Source organism: Mauremys mutica, chromosome 7 (genome assembly GCF_020497125.1).
Source record: "Mauremys mutica isolate MM-2020 ecotype Southern chromosome 7, ASM2049712v1, whole genome shotgun sequence".
NCBI classification, from domain to species: domain Eukaryota; kingdom Metazoa; phylum Chordata; order Testudines; family Geoemydidae; genus Mauremys; species Mauremys mutica.
Window position 1 is genome coordinate 1,018,316 of NC_059078.1, and position 16,766 is coordinate 1,035,081.

At 62.4% G+C, this 16,766-nt stretch overlaps 1 protein-coding gene across 1 annotated transcript; it reads left to right on the top strand.

Moving 5' to 3' along the window:
• Nucleotides 1–425: 425 nt before the first annotated feature.
• On the top strand, nucleotides 426–14,509 carry CRELD1 (cysteine rich with EGF like domains 1). Its single transcript, XM_045025181.1, has 10 exons — nucleotides 426–1,014; nucleotides 1,322–1,404; nucleotides 2,889–2,999; nucleotides 3,365–3,456; nucleotides 3,763–3,939; nucleotides 6,295–6,390; nucleotides 6,738–6,821; nucleotides 7,359–7,454; nucleotides 8,462–8,605; nucleotides 10,090–14,509. Exons 1-10 carry the CDS (start codon nucleotides 889–891, stop codon nucleotides 10,308–10,310), a joined length of 1,230 nt encoding a protein of 409 aa, XP_044881116.1. The 5' UTR covers nucleotides 426–888; the 3' UTR covers nucleotides 10,311–14,509.
• Nucleotides 14,510–16,766: the final 2,257 nt, after the last annotated feature.

The window sequence follows — 16,766 nt, forward strand, 5'->3', positions numbered from 1 at the left end:
CTCCTAGCACCGCCCAGTTACCAAGTGCAGGCCGCGCGGAGCGCGCTGATTGGCTGCGTATCGCTGCGGGTGACGTCTCTGCGCCGGGCCTGCTGCCATTGGCGGAGCGCGGTGCGGCTCAGCGCGTGGGCGCTGCTGGGAGTCGCAGGCCGCCGCATCGGCCGCTCGCGCCGCGCTGGGCAGGTGGGGGCGGGGCGGGCGGGCTGGCTGGCTGGCTGGCTCCCTCCACCCCCCCCACCCCCCCGTGCCGCGCTGCTGCTCCCCGGGCGGGGCTGTTCTCGCGCGTGCCCCCCCCCCCGGGGCCTTACAGCCCGCCCGGGAGCCCGCCCCGCCCCGCCGCGCCGCGGGAGCGTCCAGCTAGCGCCCCCCCCGTCCCGCCTGCCCCCCGCGCCCCCCCGGCCCAGCGCCCCTCCCGGCCCAGCGCCCTCCCGGTTCTGCCCCAGTCCAGCCTGGCCCATCCCCGCCCAGGCCCCTTGACCCATCCCCGGCCACGCGCCCCCCCAGTTCTGCCCCAGTCGCGCCTGGCCCCCGGCCCAGTGCCCCCCTGTCAGGTCCCCCCCAGCTCCCACAGAGCAGGGAGAGGTGGGAACTGGAATTGGGGGGAGGCCCGTGCCCCCCAGGGTCACCCCTTGAGCAGGGAGCTCTGTCCCCCTCAGCTGCCGGGTCTCTGCTGGAGGCTCCCAGGCATCGCCCCCATCTTTTGGTGCTAGTGCCCCACAGGTGGGTTGGGGGTTCACGTTTCAGGGCCACCCGCTGGGACCTGCCCCGTGCTCCCCACGCAGCCCCTGCCGGCCGCCCGCCCAGGAAGGGCCGTGCCCAGGCCCCGCACCCCAGTGGGGCCCGGGTCTCAGGCCTGCGCTCTCCCCCCAGCCTGCCCCTGCCGTGAGGATGGGGTTGCACTGGAGAAGGCTCCTGCCCTTGCTGCTGGGGCTGCTGCTGGGCCCCTGGGGCACAGGCTCCTCCCCAGCTGAGCCCTGCCGGACCTGCCGGGACCTTGCCAGCAGCTTTCTCAAGGTGCTGGGCTGCAGGGGCTGTGGGGCAGAGGGAGGTGACCGGGCATTTCCCAGGGCCAGGCCCTGAGCGCAGCAGGATTGGTGCCCCCCATGGGCACTAGTGCTGAGTTCCCCACACAGCACTGCCCCCCCCCCCAAAGGGAGAGGCTGAGCATGGGGCTGGGGCTATGGGGCATAGCTAGGCTGGGCTAGGCTTGTTGCTGGGATGGGGCTGCGCTGGGTGCAGGGGATGCTGGGTGGGTGGGTGGGCTGGGAGGGGTTTGCTGTGGGGCTGGGCCTCGGGCTGTGACCTTCCCTTGCTTCCCCAGGGCCTGGAGCGGACAGAGCGGGAGAATTTCGGGGGAGGGAACACGGCCTGGGAGGAGGAGAAGCTGGCGAAATATGCGCACAGGTGAGCAGGTGGCATGCGCTCCCTCTGCCTGATTCCTGCCCCAGCTCACCCATGGGTGGTGCGGACAGGAGCTCAGTGCCATCCCTCCCTCCAGTCGGGGGCTCCGGCCTGGAGGTGAAGATCCTACAGAGAGCAGGCTTCCTGGAGCTCCAGTTGCTACCATGACCTTGGGGCTGGCTGGCTGGATCAGTAGTTTTGTGGGGGAGTCCTATGGGGCTGGCAGTTTGGGTCAGGGAGGAGGGAGGCACTATGGGGAGGTCAGGGGAGACTGTGGGGCAGTGGTTGCGTCGTGGGAGGCAGGAGGGTGCTATGGGGCTGGTGGTCTGGGCAGGGAAGAGGGTGATATGGGGCGGTGGTGTGGGTGGGACTATGGGGCTGGTGGTCTGGGCTAAGGAGCTGGTCTGGTTGGGGGGTGCTATGGGGCTGGCAGTTTGGGTCAGGGGAGGAGGGGGCACTATGGGTCCGATGGTCCGGGCATGGGCAGGACTATGAGACCATAGGTTGGGGCATGGGAAGGAGGGTGCTATGGGGCTGGTGGTCTGGGTAGGGGGGTTGCTGCGGGGCTGGTGGTCTGGGTGGGGGGGTTGCTGTGGTGGTCTAGGTAGGGGGGTTGCTGGAGGTCTGGGTAGGGGGGTTGCTGTGGGGCTTGTGGTCTGGGTAGGGGTGTCATGGAGTCACAGTCTGTGCTCGGGAATAGCTCCGCATGAAGCCAGGCAGGACTCGGGGCAGCGTCTCCCCTCAGGGCCGCACTCACCAGGGCAAGGAGCCTGCTCGGCTTCGGTGCTTCCTGGGTCCAGCCTTGGAGCGTTCAGCCCCATGGTCACCCCGTTCGCTCCCTGCAGCAAGTCCCCCTGGATGGGACCCCAGGGAGCCTCACATGCCCCCAACGGGCCCTCCCCCCACCTGCAGCCAGTGGTGACTCCCAGCCCTCGTGTGATACAGACGGGTTCCTAGTGTAGAACAGAGCTTGTGAGCACCACAGAAATCAGGGACCTGCAGCAGAATCCAGCTTGGGGGGGATCCAGGGCCCTGGGCTCTCCCCCTGAGTCCCAAGCCAGGAGACTGCCCACCCAGCTTCCATCAGCCCAGCCTCAGACATGCCTGTTGCCCCTCCTCCATCCTGGGCAAACAGGTCACCTGGTCACCACCTCTCACTTTGCTCCAGCTTGTCAGACCATCAGTTGCCAGGTTACAAAGCACTTCGGCCATTCTCTGTGTGCACTAGGGGCTCTGCAAAAATCACACACCTTTGTCCTGCCACCTAGGCATTGGGGTGTAATACAGGGAAACTGAGGCACACACAGTATTCATGCAAAACATTAAGAAAAAACCTCCTGCTTTGTCACAGGGAAGAGGGCACTGTGGGGGCTGTTGGTCTGTGGGGGAGTGCTATGGGGTCCGGTGAGTGAGGTGGGAAGGAGGGTCCTGTGGGGCTGATGCTATGGGGCCGTGCCTGCCATGTCCTGACCCCCGTTCCTGCGCAGTGAGACGCGCCTGCTGGAGGTGTTGGAGAGCGTGTGTGGCAAGTCGGACTTTGCGTGTCACCAGCTGCTGGAGCAGAGTGAGGACCATGTGGAGAGCTGGTGGTTCCAGGGGTGAGTGATGGACAAGGAGCAGCAGGGTCTGTGCCACACCGGGGCTCTGCTCTGGGCCTGGCCCAGGCTCCCGTTCTCCCAGGCCCCCATCCGGACACGGGCTGGGCCGTGCACTGCCCCATCCTGGGGTGGCAGGGGTGGGGCCCCAGCAGCAGGGTGTGGGGAGGAGGAGGGGGACTTTGCATCCCAGCCAGTGCTCCTGGCAGTGCATCCTGCCCAGATGTCCGTGTCCAGGGCAGTGAAAGTGCCTGGGCATTGCAGTGGGCACAACCAGTGGTGGTAGCACAGGGTGCAGTGTTTATGTAGGACCTACCTTAACGGGCTTCTCCTGTGGTGGTAACAGTGTGTCCTGCTGTATCCCTCAGACAGCAGCAGCACCTCGACTTCTTCCAGTGGCTCTGCATGGACACTCTGAAGGTCTGCTGCCCACCTGGCACCTATGGCTCTGACTGCCTGCGTGAGTCGCCAGCCCTGCTGGCTTCTGGAGCACCTCTCCTCAGGGCCAGGCTGGGGGCACCATGGGAAGGGATGGGGGGGCAGGCCAGGCAGGGGGGCCTGGACTGGTGCCATGGGCAGGAACTGGGGGCTGGGAGGGGCAGCACTGGGCAGGAACTGGGGTTTTGAGGGGTGGCACCATGGGTAGGGGTTGGGGCAGAGGAACAGGTGCCATGGGCAGGGTCGGAGGTGGGTGCGGGGCACGGTGGGACAGGACAGGTTCTGTGCCCAGCACCGGTGATCAGCACAGTAACCCGTCTCCCTGCAGCATGTGCTGGTGGGCACCAGCAGCCGTGCAGCGGGAATGGTAAATGTGACGGCGAGGGGACGCGCACGGGCACTGGCCTATGCATGTGCAGCCCGGGCTACGGCGGCTCCTTCTGCTCCGAGTGCGCAGACGGCTACTACGAGGCAGCCAGGAACGAGAGCCACCTGATATGTGCTGGTAGGTAGTGCGGCCTGGCACATGTGGGGCGGGGTGGGAACAGCGCATGTCCTGGCAAGCAGGGGGGCGAGCTGCACTGCCCCTACTGCTTGGGATGGCCCTGCCCGAGAGCTCTGGGAGGGGGTCAACAAGCATGTGGACAAGGGGGATCCAGTGGGTACAGTGTATTTGGATATTCAGAAAGCCTGTGACCAGGTCCCACACCAAAGGCTCTTAAGCAAAGTAAGGAGTCCTGAGAGAAGGTTCTCTCATGGAACAGTAGCTGGTTAAAAGACAGGAAACAAAGGGTAGGAATAAATGGTCAGTTTTCAGAATGGAGAGAGGTAAATAGTGGTGTCCCCCAGGGCTCTGTACTGGGCCGGTCCTGTTCAACATATTCATAAATGATCTGGAAAAAAGGGGTAACAGCAAGGTGGAAAAATTTACAGATGATACAAAACTACTCAGGATAGTTAAGTCCCAGGCAGACACTGAAGCGCTACAAAAGGATCTCTCAAAACTGGGTGACGGGGCAACAAAATGGCAGATGAAATTCAGTGTTGATAAATGCAAAGTACTGCACATTGGAAAACAGAATCCCAACTATACATATAAAATGATGGGGTCTAAATTAGTTGTTACCACTCAAGAGAGAGATCTTGGAGTCATTGTGGATAGTTCTCTGAAAACATCCGCTCAATGTGCAGCGGCAGTCAAAAAAGTGAACAGAATGTTGGGACTCATTAAGAAAGGGACAGATAATAGAGAAAATATTGTATTGCCTCTATATAAATCCCTGGTACGCCCACATCTTGAATACTGCGTGCAGATGTGGTCTCCCCATCTCAAAAAAGATATATTGGAATTGGAAAAGGGAGACAAAAAGGATTAGGGGTATGGAACAGCTGCCATATGAGGAGAGATTAATAAGACTGGGACTGTTCAGCTTGGAAAAGAGATAACTAAGGGGGGATATGATAGAGGTTGTCACGGACTTGCAGATCGGGCCCAGTCTTGGCCCCGTGGGGGGATGCCCCTTTCACTGAGACAGCCCTTCTCGGGGGTCCACTTTCTCTCAGGGTCAGGCCCCTCCACCTGGAGCCGCACCTCTCTGAGCCTCAGCACGTCTGTCTCTGCCATGGGCCCCTCAGGGAGTCCCCTCGCTCTGGACCCCTGGGGCCTCCTCACCCTCGAAGGGGACAATGCCCCCTGTTCTCTAGTCCGGAGCGACTCTCAGCCAGTGCAAAACAAGGGGGTTTATTGAGCATTGAACCCAGCACAGGAAACACTCAGGGCCTCAGGCCTGGCCTCCCTCAGCACAGCACATCCCAGTCCCCCTGCAGCCAGGTGGGCTCTGCCTGCTCCCCCTCTCCAGCCCAGAGCCCCCCTGCTTCCCAGCTGGGCCTCCGATATCCCCGGCCCCAAGCCTGCCTCTGTCCATTGGCTTCTCTCCAGGGAAACAGGGTCACCTGGGCCCCCTTTCCTCTCTTCGCAGCCCATTGTCCTCCCACTGGTCAGAACCGGCTGTGATTCCTGAGCTGGGCCTTTGGGTCACCAGATCACCGTCGCTGGGGTCTCCGTTCTCCACGCCAGCGGTTGGAGTCCCAAGTTCCCTCTCTGGTCCTCTGTAATAGCAAACTCCCTCTCCCATCACCTCTTTAAACCTGTAGCACCCAGGGACAGTGAGTCCCACCCTCCCAACATGCAAACCATCGGAAAACCAAGAAAATCCCCCATAGGAAACAAGGAAAAACAAGAAACTCTCCCACTTTGTGTCAGAGGTCTATAAAATCATGACTGGTGTGGAGAAAGTAAATAAGGAAGTGTTTGTTATTTACTCCTTCTGATAACACAAGAACTAGGGGTCACCCAATGAAATTAATAAGCAGCAGGTTTAAAACAAACAAAAGGAAGTATTTCTTCACACTACACATAGTCTGTGGAACTCCTTGCCAGGGGATGTTGTGAAGGCCAAGACTATAACAGGGTTCAAAAAAACTAGAGAAGTTCATGGAGGATGGTTCCATCAATGGCTATTAGCCAGGATGGGCAGGGATGGTGTCCCTGGCCTCGGTTTGCCAGAAGCTGGGGATGGGTGACAGGGGATGGGTCACTGGATGATTCCCTGCTCTGTTCATTCCCTCAGGGGCACCTGGCATTGGCCACTGTTGGCAGACAGGATACTGGGCTGGATGGACCTTTGGTCTGACCCAGTCTGGTGGTTGTGTAAGAGCTGGCAATGGGCTCCGCTCTAGGGCTGGCTGGAGCCCCGGGTGACTGGATCTGTCAGCCTGCTGGGTTTGCCTGGGCAGCTGGCGAGGGACTGGGCTGGGCTCTGCTGCACGCTCACAGCCTGTCTCTCCCCTGTCTTGGCAGAGTGCTACCGGGCATGCGGGCGCTGCTGGGGGCCAGAGGACTCCAGCTGTCTGCGCTGCAAGAGGGGCTGGGCGCTGCATGAGCACAGGTGCATTGGTGAGTTCCTGCTGCCCCTGGAGTGCTCAGGCCCTGGCCCCACCTTGCGGGGGCTCGTAAGGCAGAAGATGCTGGGGAGGGAAGGCCCTGCTGCCTAGGAGCCCTGAGGTGAGCTTTAACCTGTGCCTGGGTGTTGTGCCCCCGGGCCAGGGCTGAAGCGACAGGGACATGGCTCAGCACGCTGGGCCCTTGTCACTGTGGGCGGAGGGGTGGGGTCTGGGGCTGGGTTGTGAGGCGCAAGGCTGGGCAGGGGGCAGGGGTGGGTATGGGGTGAACCGTGGGGTGCAGGGCTGGGCAGGTGTGGGGCAGGGGGAGGGGCAGTGGGCCTGAAGCCACTCTCTTCGCAGACATTGATGAATGCGGCACGGAGATGGCACATTGTCGGGCCAACCAGTTCTGCGTCAACACCGAAGGCTCCTATGAGTGTCGAGGTCAGAGCTTGTCCCCGGGGCCGGGCCTGTGCAGCCCGTTGGCGTTTTCACCCTGGGCGGGGTGTGCCCTCGCGGCACGGCCTCGCCTGTGTCTGCCCTGGGCGGGGCAGAGCGCTGGGCTACCTGGCCATTCCCGTGCCCTGTCCTTCGGTGCGGCGGGCCCAGAGCCCGGCGCGGGAGGGGGTGTGGTGGTCCCTGCAGGGCGTAGCCAAGTCAGGATCCATGCGCCGCTGCCCCCCGCAGGGCACCCTGCTCTCTGCGGAAGGGAATCCCACTCAGTGCTGCCCCTCACCCTTCATCGCCCCCTGCAGAATGAGGGCTGGTCCTGTGGTGCTGGGCGGCACCTGATGCACCTCGGCTGTGGCTCCCCAGCCGGCCCGGCCTGCGCTGCTCTGCTCTGGCCAAGCTGGGGGGACAGGTTCTAGCCACCAAAATCCTCGGCAAGGTGGGTCCGTCTGTCCCCGGGGGATGCAGCCCCCCCACTTGTGTGGGTGCCCGGTGGTGCCGTCGGTGCCCTCACGCCCGCTCTGTCCCTAGACTGCGCCAAGGCCTGTGTCGGCTGCATGGGCGCCGGGCCTGCCCGCTGCAAAAGGTGCAACAAAGGCTACCAGCGGGATGGAGCAAAGTGCCTGGGTGAGTGCCGTGCCCTCCTGCCCCGCCGGCTCTGACCTCCCCCCCGCGCTGCCCCCACCCTGCCCCACCGGCTCTGACCTCCCCCCCGCGCTGCCCCCACCCTGCCCCACCGGCTCTGATCTCCCCCCCCCGTGCTGCCCCCCCCCTGCCCCACCGGCTCTGACCTCCCCCCCGCGCGGCCCCACCGGCTCTGACCTCCCCCCCCGTGCTGCCCCCCTCCTGCCCCACCGGCTCGGTCCTCCCTCCTGCCCCCCCGGCTCGGACCTCCCTCCTGCCCCACTGGCTCTGACCTCCCCCCCGCCCTGCCCCCCCCTGCCCCCCCCCCCGCCCCACCGGCTCTGACCTCCTCACCGGCTCTGATCTCTCCCCCCTGCCCCACTGGCTCTGACCTCCCCCCTGCCCTGCCCCTGCCCCACTGGCTCTAATCTTCCCTCCCCCGACACACCCCACTGGCTCTGACCTCCCCCCGTGCTTGCCTTGCCCTTGCCCAACCGGCTCTAATCTCCCCCCCACCCTTCCCTGCCCCACCGGCTCTGACCTCCCCCCCACCCTGCCTCTGCCCTGCCCCACCGGCTCTGACCTCCCACTAGCTCTGACCCCCCCCCCGCCCCACCGGCTCTGACCTCCCCCCCACCCTGCCTCTGCCCTGCCCCACCGGCTCTGACCTCCCACTAGCTCTGACCCCCCCCCACCGGCTCTGACCTCCCCCCTGCCCTGCCTCTGCCCTGCCCCACCGGCTCTGACCTCCCACTAGCTCTGACCCCGCCCCACCGGCTCTGACCTCCCCCCTGCCCTGCCCCACCGGCTCTGACCCCTTCTCCCCCCCCCCCCCCCGCGCTGCTCCCACCCTGCCCCACCGGCTCTAATCTCCCTCCTGCCCCACTGGCTCTGACCTCTCCCGCCACCCTGCCCTGCCCCACCAGCTTTAATCTGCCCTCCCCTGCCCCCCCCAGCTCTAACTTCCTCCCCCGCCCCGCCGTCTCTAATGCCCTCCCTCACCCTGGCAGACGTGGACGAGTGTGCCAGCGCGCAGGAACCCGTCTGCACCGGGGCCCACGAGGTGTGTGAGAACACGGACGGCAGCTACCGGTGCGTGTGTGCAGAGGGCCACATGCGCAGGGACGGCGAGTGTGTGGAGGACAAACCCCCAGGTGAGACTCTGCAGGGACCCCCCTGGCTCCTCCCCCTCCAGGGGCCCTGGGGAGTCTGGGTGGGAGGGGTCTCACATGGGGGTGGTACTGCTTTCCAGAGGGGCTGGGCTGGGGTTTCACCCGGGGATGCGGTGCTGCTCCCTGGGGGCGGGACGGGGGTCTCTCTGGAGAGTCTCTGCCCTAGGAAGGAGGAGAGGATGGAAGATGGTAAAATGCAGGTAGGATCTGTTGAGTAAGGCTGTGGGTTGGTCACGGAGGGCACAGATTCTGTGACTTCCCATGACTTCTGCAGCGGTTGGTGCACCTGGCTCTGGGGCAGCTCAGGCAGTCCCTGCGCCAGTCAGAATAGGGCAGTCTTGGGCCCCCGCCCCCCCTCCCCAGCAGAGTGTGGGAGGGGGCAGGGGGTTGGGATGAGGGGGCGCTGGTGGAGCTTACCCGAGGGGCTCCCCGGAAGCGGTGACATCCCCCTTGCTCAGCTGCTAGGTGGGGGCAGGGCCGGGTAGCTCTGTGCTGCCTGTGCCCAGAGCGCCAGCTTCGCAGCGCACATTGGTGGGGAACCTAAAGACACCATAATAGAGGCTCAACTTAAACGTGTGCCCCAGATTGAAAAACACAGTAAGAGAACCAAAAAACCTGCCACCCTGGCTAAACAACACAGGGAAAGAAGCAGTGAGAGGCAAAAAGGCGTCCTTTAAACATTGTAAGTTAAATCCTAGTGAGGAAAATAGAAAGGAGCCTAAACTCTGGCAAGTGACGTGTAAAAATCCAATGAGGAAGGCCAGAAAAGAATCTGAAGAACAGCTAGCCAAAGACTCAAGAACTAACAGGACATTTTTAAGTACATCAAAAGCAGGAAGCCTGCTAAGCAACCAGTGGGGCCACTGGACGATCGAGGTGCTAACGGAGCACTCGAGGATGACAAGGTCGTTGAGGAGAAACTAAATGAATTCTTTGCATCGGTCTTCATGGCTGAGGATGTGAGGGAGATTCCCAAACCTGAGCCATTGTTTTTAGGTGACAATCTGAGGAACTGTCCCAGACTGAGGTGTCAATAGAGGAGGCTTTGGAACAAATTGATAAATTAAACAGTAGTAAGTCACCAGGACCAGATGGTATCACCCAAGAGTTCTGAAGGAACTGAAATGTGAAATTGCAGAACTAATAACTGTGGTTTGTAACCTGTCATTTAAATCGGCTTCTGTACCAAATGAGTGGAGGATAGCTAGTGTGACACCAGTTTTTAAAAAGGCTCCAGAGGTAACCCTGGCAAACCCTTAGTTTGCCAGAAGCTGGGAATGGGCGATGGGATGGCTCACTTGGTGATTCCCTGTTCTGTTCATTCCCTCTGGGGCACCTGGCATTGGCCACTGTTGGCAGACAGGACACTGGGCTAGATGGACCTTTGGTCTGACCTAGTCTGGCCGTTCTTTTGGGTTCCTGGCCTGGGGCGTTACCCCCTGACTGCCTCCCTTTGTCCCCCGTAGACGCCCCGGCAAAGGGCTTTTTCGACGAGGTGACGGAGGACGAGGTGGTGGTGCTGCAGCAGATGTTCTTCGGCGTGGTGATCTGTGCACTGGCCACGCTGGCTGCCAAGGGCGACATGGTCTTCACCGCCATCTTCATTGGCGCGGTGGCAGCCATGGCTGGCTACTGGCTCTCGGAGCGCAGCGACCGCGTGCTCGACGGGTTCCTGAAGGGCAGATAGCTCCGGGCGGGAGGCTCCTCCCTGCCCCGATACAGGGCCTGGGTGGGCGAGGCCCGTAGCACCGGCTTGGGGACTGTCCCTGTAATGTGGAGCAGGGGGCCCCAGGACTGAGGGTGGGGTGGGAAGCTGGTGGGGGCCCCTGGCTCTGGGGGGCCCCAGGGGATGGGGTGGTGCAGGGCAGGATCTGGCACCCCCTGGCCAGGCCTGTCCAGAGTTCTCAGAGTTGCTTTCCCCTGGAGATGTTTTGTCCGTGTGGATCGCACTTGCTGTTTAGGCGCTTCGTGCCGTGTCACTGGGGCTGTGCCCTGCATGTGGCCCCCCTCCAGCGCATGGGGCTGCAGGGCAGGTGGTGGTTCCCGCTGGGAGTTGCCAGGCCGGAGGAGACCTAGCGCTGCAGAGTGGAGCGAGCGCTCCAAAGATGGCATCTGCCCAGTCGGGGGCCTTGTGTCTGGCACAGCAGTGGGCAGCATGCCAGGCCCCCCTGGCAGAGAACAGCCTGCCTGCTGGGAGAGAGGGGGCTGCTGGTACCGCCTGGCGCCACACCGGAAGCCTTTGGCAGGGGGGGCCGGGGCTGTGTCCCGTGCGACAGGCAGGGACTCGTCTGCCGGGTTTGGTCCCGTTGCCTCTCTCGCTGTCTGGGGCTGGAACTGTTTCTCCTGGGCTTACGAACATAAGAATGGCTGGACTGGGTCAGACCAAAGGTCCATCCAGCCAGGCTTGAATGATCTTTAGGAAAGACACCAGGGAGGGTGGCTGGCCAATTGACGTGGACTCTGCCCCCATCTCCACATGTGGTGCAGGACGGGCCTGCCAGAGAGCTGGGAGCTGGCGGACGCTGGCTCGCCCTTGGCCAGCGGGGGCGATGTGCAGAGAGGACAGATCCGTCAGCCCCAGAGACCTGCCTTGGGATCCCCACAGAGTGAGTGTGGGGGTAGCATGCTGAGCCACCTCGGCAAGCTGCAGCCTCCAGAGGGGAGCAGCTGTGCAGAGCTCAGCCAGCCCTCGGGTGCAGCCTGGGGCTCTGGGTGGAGAACAGGGTCGTGGGTCTTGGGAGAGCGGGAGGGGAACTGGTGGATGGGTGGAGAGTTGCAGTCAGGCTGAGTGTTCCTGGGCTGCAGCCTGCCTCATCTCCTCGTGTCTGCGGGATGGGGGAAGCAGTGAGAAAAGGGCCTGGTGGGATCCCCGGCTGGGGCCCGCTCTGGAGCGCCATAGGGGTGTTTTATGTCTGTTGGTGGCAAACAGGACGGTCCTAGGAGAGCCCCATCTGCAGAACGGGTTTGAGACCAGAGTCCTCCGGCGACCTCTCAGGCTGACCATGTGCTGGCTGTGGAGAGCGTGCGGGGCTGATGGTTGGTCAGTGGAGAGTGGCTGGGTTCTCCCGGGGATCCGACACTGCTGCTGGCTGAGAGGAGGGGCAGGCGTCTCCTAGGTGTTGACGTGGTGGTGGATGGCTTGGAGTGCCAGCACAGTGTGGAGCGGCAGCCTTTGTGCCCAGAGGGCTTGGGGAGCTTGCTGTGAGGCTGCGGAAAGCTCTGCTCAGGGCACAGCTGCAAGGTCAGGGTCCATGAGATCTTTGGGGGCTGGGACACGGATCTGAGTGGCCAGGAGGGGGTTCCAGGGGAAGTCTGGCAGGAGGTGCAGCATATGCCCAGGATGGCTTGTGGCCCAGTCGTTTGAGGCAGGTCCTTGGTGTGGTTTGGGATTTGCGCTGCAGGTGGTGGTGGGGTGGGTGTCTCCCCAGGGAGGTAGGCACCTGCTCAGGCCTATGAGCTCTGCACTGGCCTCTGCAGCCCTGGAGGGGGGCAGCTGGCAGCGGAGGCCAGACAAATTCAAATTGGAAGTCGGGTGCGTGACTGACCCCAGGAAGGGGCGGGACGGATGCTGGCCAGCTCTGGAAGCTGCTGGGCCCAGCACAGGGGTAGCTGGGCAGTACGGACTGGCCTGTGCTGGACAGGAGTCAGGATGTGAGCAAATGGCCCCTTCTGGCCTTGAACCCTGAGTCTCTGGAGGGCTCCTGACTTCTCTTGGCTGAGCCAGTCGACGCAGGTGGTTGGGAGCAGGCCCTGTTGCCTCAGGGCAGGGGAGGCTTTGGCTCGTGCTGGCGGAGCTGCGCTGAGAACTGGGTCCCAGGGGGAATGGCGAGAGCTGCAAACCAACCCTGAGCATCTCCAGTGAGGACAGTGGAGGCAGCGCTGAGCCTTGCTGGCTTGGCTCCAGAATAGGACTCAGCCCCCCAAAGTCTCCAGGTACTTTACTGGAGGAAGGGGGATCTGGAGGCTGCTGCTTGTCTGGCATGAGAAAGTCCCTGAAAGGGGCGGGGGTGTTTGGGGCAGAGACTGAACGTGTCTGGAGAGCCTGTTGGGAAGGAACTCTAGCAGACAGCTGGCTGGTTCTGGCCCAAGCCCGGGAGATGTAGGCGAGCTGGCATAGAGGGCAGGGCAGGGGCCGGAGCTCGCATTCAATTAGCAGGGGGCCCTTGCCCACTGTGTCAGAGCTGCCTCCTGGCTGAGGATGGAGGCTGGAAAACAGCCTGCCTTCTGCGCGGACAGTGGGGTGCTGAGGGGCAGATGTTCCCAGCTCTGGCTGCTGGAGTCCCTAGTTCTGGGGGTCCTGGGGGACTGACTGGAGTGCGAACCCCTGCATGAGACGATGGAGCTGCCAGGGATCAGGCCAGACTCCACAGCCTGAAATCAGCTTGGCCTTGTGGGACCGTGATCCAGCCCAGGTGAAGTGCTGCTGTGTGGTGCATTGTGCCTGGGCACTGCCCGCTGGCAGGGGTTTGACGCACGCTGGGGAACTGGGATGTGTCTGCATGTAGCTGGTGGAGATGAGGGTGCCGGACTCTGCCGTGGGTTGCTGGCTCCCAGAAGTCCTGCTGCCAGGCACTGCCAGCCCCCTGGGCAAAGGGTGAATATCGAGCAGCTGCTGAGCCTCCCCTTGCACTGCTGTGATCTCGGTCTCCAGTGTTTGCTGTTCTGCCCTTGGCGCCTGCTTCATGGGGGGACGATGAAGGGTCCTTACACGGAGGAAGAGCCGGGTTGTGAAACTCCTCCCCAGGGACGTCCTCTACTGCATGCCAGCTCCGGGGGCAGTGCGGGGTGTCCACAGGTGGGACACAGCTGGGGAGCGAGGTCCTGCTCACCTTTGGGCTGAGCGGGAAGGAGACACCCCCCCCCCGCACTGCGCCACAGGGGCCACGTGGCTGAAGAGAAGCTCCTGCCCCAGGATCTACCCAGCTGCCCCCTTTGGCCTGAGCCTCAGTCTAGGGACCTGTCACTCTGGCGGTGGAGCACCTCTGCCATGGGGGGCCCGCGGCGAGGGGACAGGCCCAGGCAGATGAAGTGACTGGGAACTGAGCCTTGGTCGTCTCTATCCCTGCCCTCGGCGGGAGAACAGGAGCAGGGTCCCTGCTCAAGGATGGGAGCCTGGGCAGGGCTGGAGCTGAGTGCCCAGCGAGGCTGGGTGCTGGCACCGGGCTAGCTGAGAACAGCAGGGCTGGGCCTGTTCAGCACAAGGCCCCTGACTCGGGCCTCTGATCTCTTGGGGCGCAGCAGAGCGGTGGCAGGTGCCCGCGAGGCAGGACCACACGTGGCCACTCCTGGGCTCTGGGAAGGGAGGCACCTGCCCCTGCTGGGGGTGGAGGGGCTTTTAAAGAGTGCGCTGTCCTGCCCCCGCATCTGTGGCCTCATGACCGCCAGCCAATGGCAGAGAGAAGCAGGGCCAGTCCTGGCTGAGTGCCAGGTGGGGGGGCCCCAAGGCTAGAAAAGCAGGTTTAATACTGGCCGTGGGGCCTGATCCACAGACTGCCCCCCCCCCCCGGGAGCTGGGTGTGGTTGGGGGAGTAGGGCCAGCTGGCTGCAGCCACACTCCAAAGCCCATGATGACTGCTCCAGGAGCAACAGCTTGAGATGGGTACCCTGACCAGCGAGGCCTGGCTCAGCCCCTCACTCCAGCACTGCTCAGGGCCCCGGGCATGCCTCCACCCTCTCCACCAACCAGCACCGCAGGGGCAAAGGGGGTTAGTTTGAATATGCCCCCCCCTGGCTGCCTAGATCCGTTAGCACTAGGGCTGGCAAGAGATTAAAAAAATGGTATCTACAGTGTGATTAATTTATTTCAGTGTTTGTTTTCTACATTTTCAAATATGTCAATTTCAATTATAGTACAGAATACAAAATGTACAGTGCTCACTTTGATTATGAATATTTACACTGTAAAAAGACAAAAGAAATAGTATTTTTCAGTTCACCTCATACAACTACTGTAGTGCAATCTATCATGAAAGTTGAATTTATAAATGTAGAATTATGTACAAAAAAGTCTGCATTCAAAAATAAAACAATGTAAAACTTTAAACCTACAAGTCCACTCAGTCCTACTTCTTCTTCAGCCAATCACTCAGACAAACAAGTTTGGTTACATTTACAAGTGATAATGCTGCCTGCTTCTTGTTTACAATGTCACCTGAAAGTGAGAGCAGGCGTTCGCATGGTGCTGTTGTAACTGGAATCACAAGATGTTTATGTGCCAGATGCCCTAAAGTTTCACACGTCCTTTCATGCTTCTGCCACCATTCCGGGGGCCATGCGTCCATGCTGATGACGGGTTCTGTTCGATAATGATCCAAAGCAGTGTGGACCGACCCATGTTCATTTTCATCATCTGAGTCAGACGCCACCAGCACAAGGTTGATTTTCTTTTTTAGTGGTTCAGGTTCTGTAGTTTCCCAATGGGAGTGTTGCTCTTTTAAGACTTCTGAAAGCATGCTCCACACCTCATCCCTCTCAGATTTTGGATCGAGTGCTGTAGCTATCCTTAACCTCTCATATTGGTATCTTCTTTGTGTTTTGTCAAATCTGCAGTGAAAGTGTTCTTAAAACAAACATGCTGGGTCATCAACCGAGACTGCCATAACATGAAATAGGTGGGTAAAACAGAGCCAGAGATATACAATTCTTCCCCTGAGATGTTCAGTCACAAATTTAATTAACACTTTTTTAATGAGCATCATCAGCAGGGAAGCAGGTCCTCTGGAATGGTGTGTTGAGGGGTGGGGCATAGAGCACAGGGAGGGGCTGTGTCTTGGGGGCGGGGCATGGAGCACAGGGAGGGGCTGTTTTGGGGGGGGCGGGGCATGGCAGCTTGCCCCTGGAGTCAGAATTCAGCCCCTTTCTCCCCCACAACAGCTTGGTTACTCACTGAACTGAGAGCCCCAACTCCACTGCATGGGGGGGGGGGGGGAATCTCCATCCCCAGCTCCATCCCCCCCAAGCTGGCAGGTCCCAGCCTCGCCCATGGCCGCGGCTGCGGCGTTGGTCCGTCCTGGTCATGGCTGTTTGTAGTTCTTGGGTCGCAGGGCAGGAAAATAGACGTGTTCTCACCCGGCCCGGCGCTGTGCTCCTTGGGCTCGGGGGTGGGGGCTGGAGTGGGTGCAGCTCCCCCCCGCACCCTACGGGGAGGTGGGGGGCATCAGACCCAGGCTGGGGGGGGAGCTGGTGCTCGGGGCAAAAGGCGGGGGGGGGCACACAGCGGAGTGGTCTTGGGAGCCAGTCCCACCAGCCAGCTGAGTGGCCCTGTGACAGGTCGCCCCGGGGCTCCCAAACCCAGATGGGGGGGGGGGAAGTGGGGGCAGGGCCGCCTTCGGCGTTCATTGGACTGGTCTGCGCACTTCGGGGGGGGCCGACAGGTTTCCCCCCCTCCTCTGAAACACAGCCCCTCCCTGTGCTCCATGCCCCCCCCGAGACACCCCCCCCGCCCTGTGCTCCATGCCCCCCCGAGTCACAGCCCCTCCCTGTGCTCCATGCCCCCCGAGTCACAGCCCCGCCCTGTGCTCCATGCCCCCCCGAGACCCCCCCCGCCCTGTGCTCCATGCCCCCCCCGAGTCACAGTCCCGCCCTGTGCTCCATGCCCCCCCTTAGTCACAGCCCCGCCCTGTGCTCCATGCCCCCCGAGACCCCCCCCGCCCTGTGCTCCATGCCCCCCCCGAGTCACAGTCCCGCCCTGTGCTCCATGCCCCCCCTTACTCACAGCCCCGCCCTGTGCTCCATGCCCCCCGAGACCCCCGCCGCGCTGTGCTCCCCGCCCCCCCGACACAGCCCCTCCCTCTGCTCCGTGCCCCCCCCGAGTCAGTCCCGCCCTGTGCTCCATGCCCCCCCGAGACCCCTCCGCCCTGTGCTCCATGCCCCCCCCGAGACCCCCCCACCCTGTGCTCCATGCCCCCCCCGAGACACCCCCCCCGCCCTGTGCTCCATGCCCCCCCCGAGTCACAGCCCCGCCCTGTGCTCCATGCCCCCCTGACACACAGCCCTGCCTGTGCCCACAGCGCCCCCCAGGCCCGGCACACTGGGTCGGGGGATTGTCCTGGGGTTATTGGTGTCATAGGCACCTGGTCTGGGGCCCGCAGTCGCTTGGGGGTGGGGGGGTGGGGCAGCGCAGCATGTGTGGGGCTACTCGATG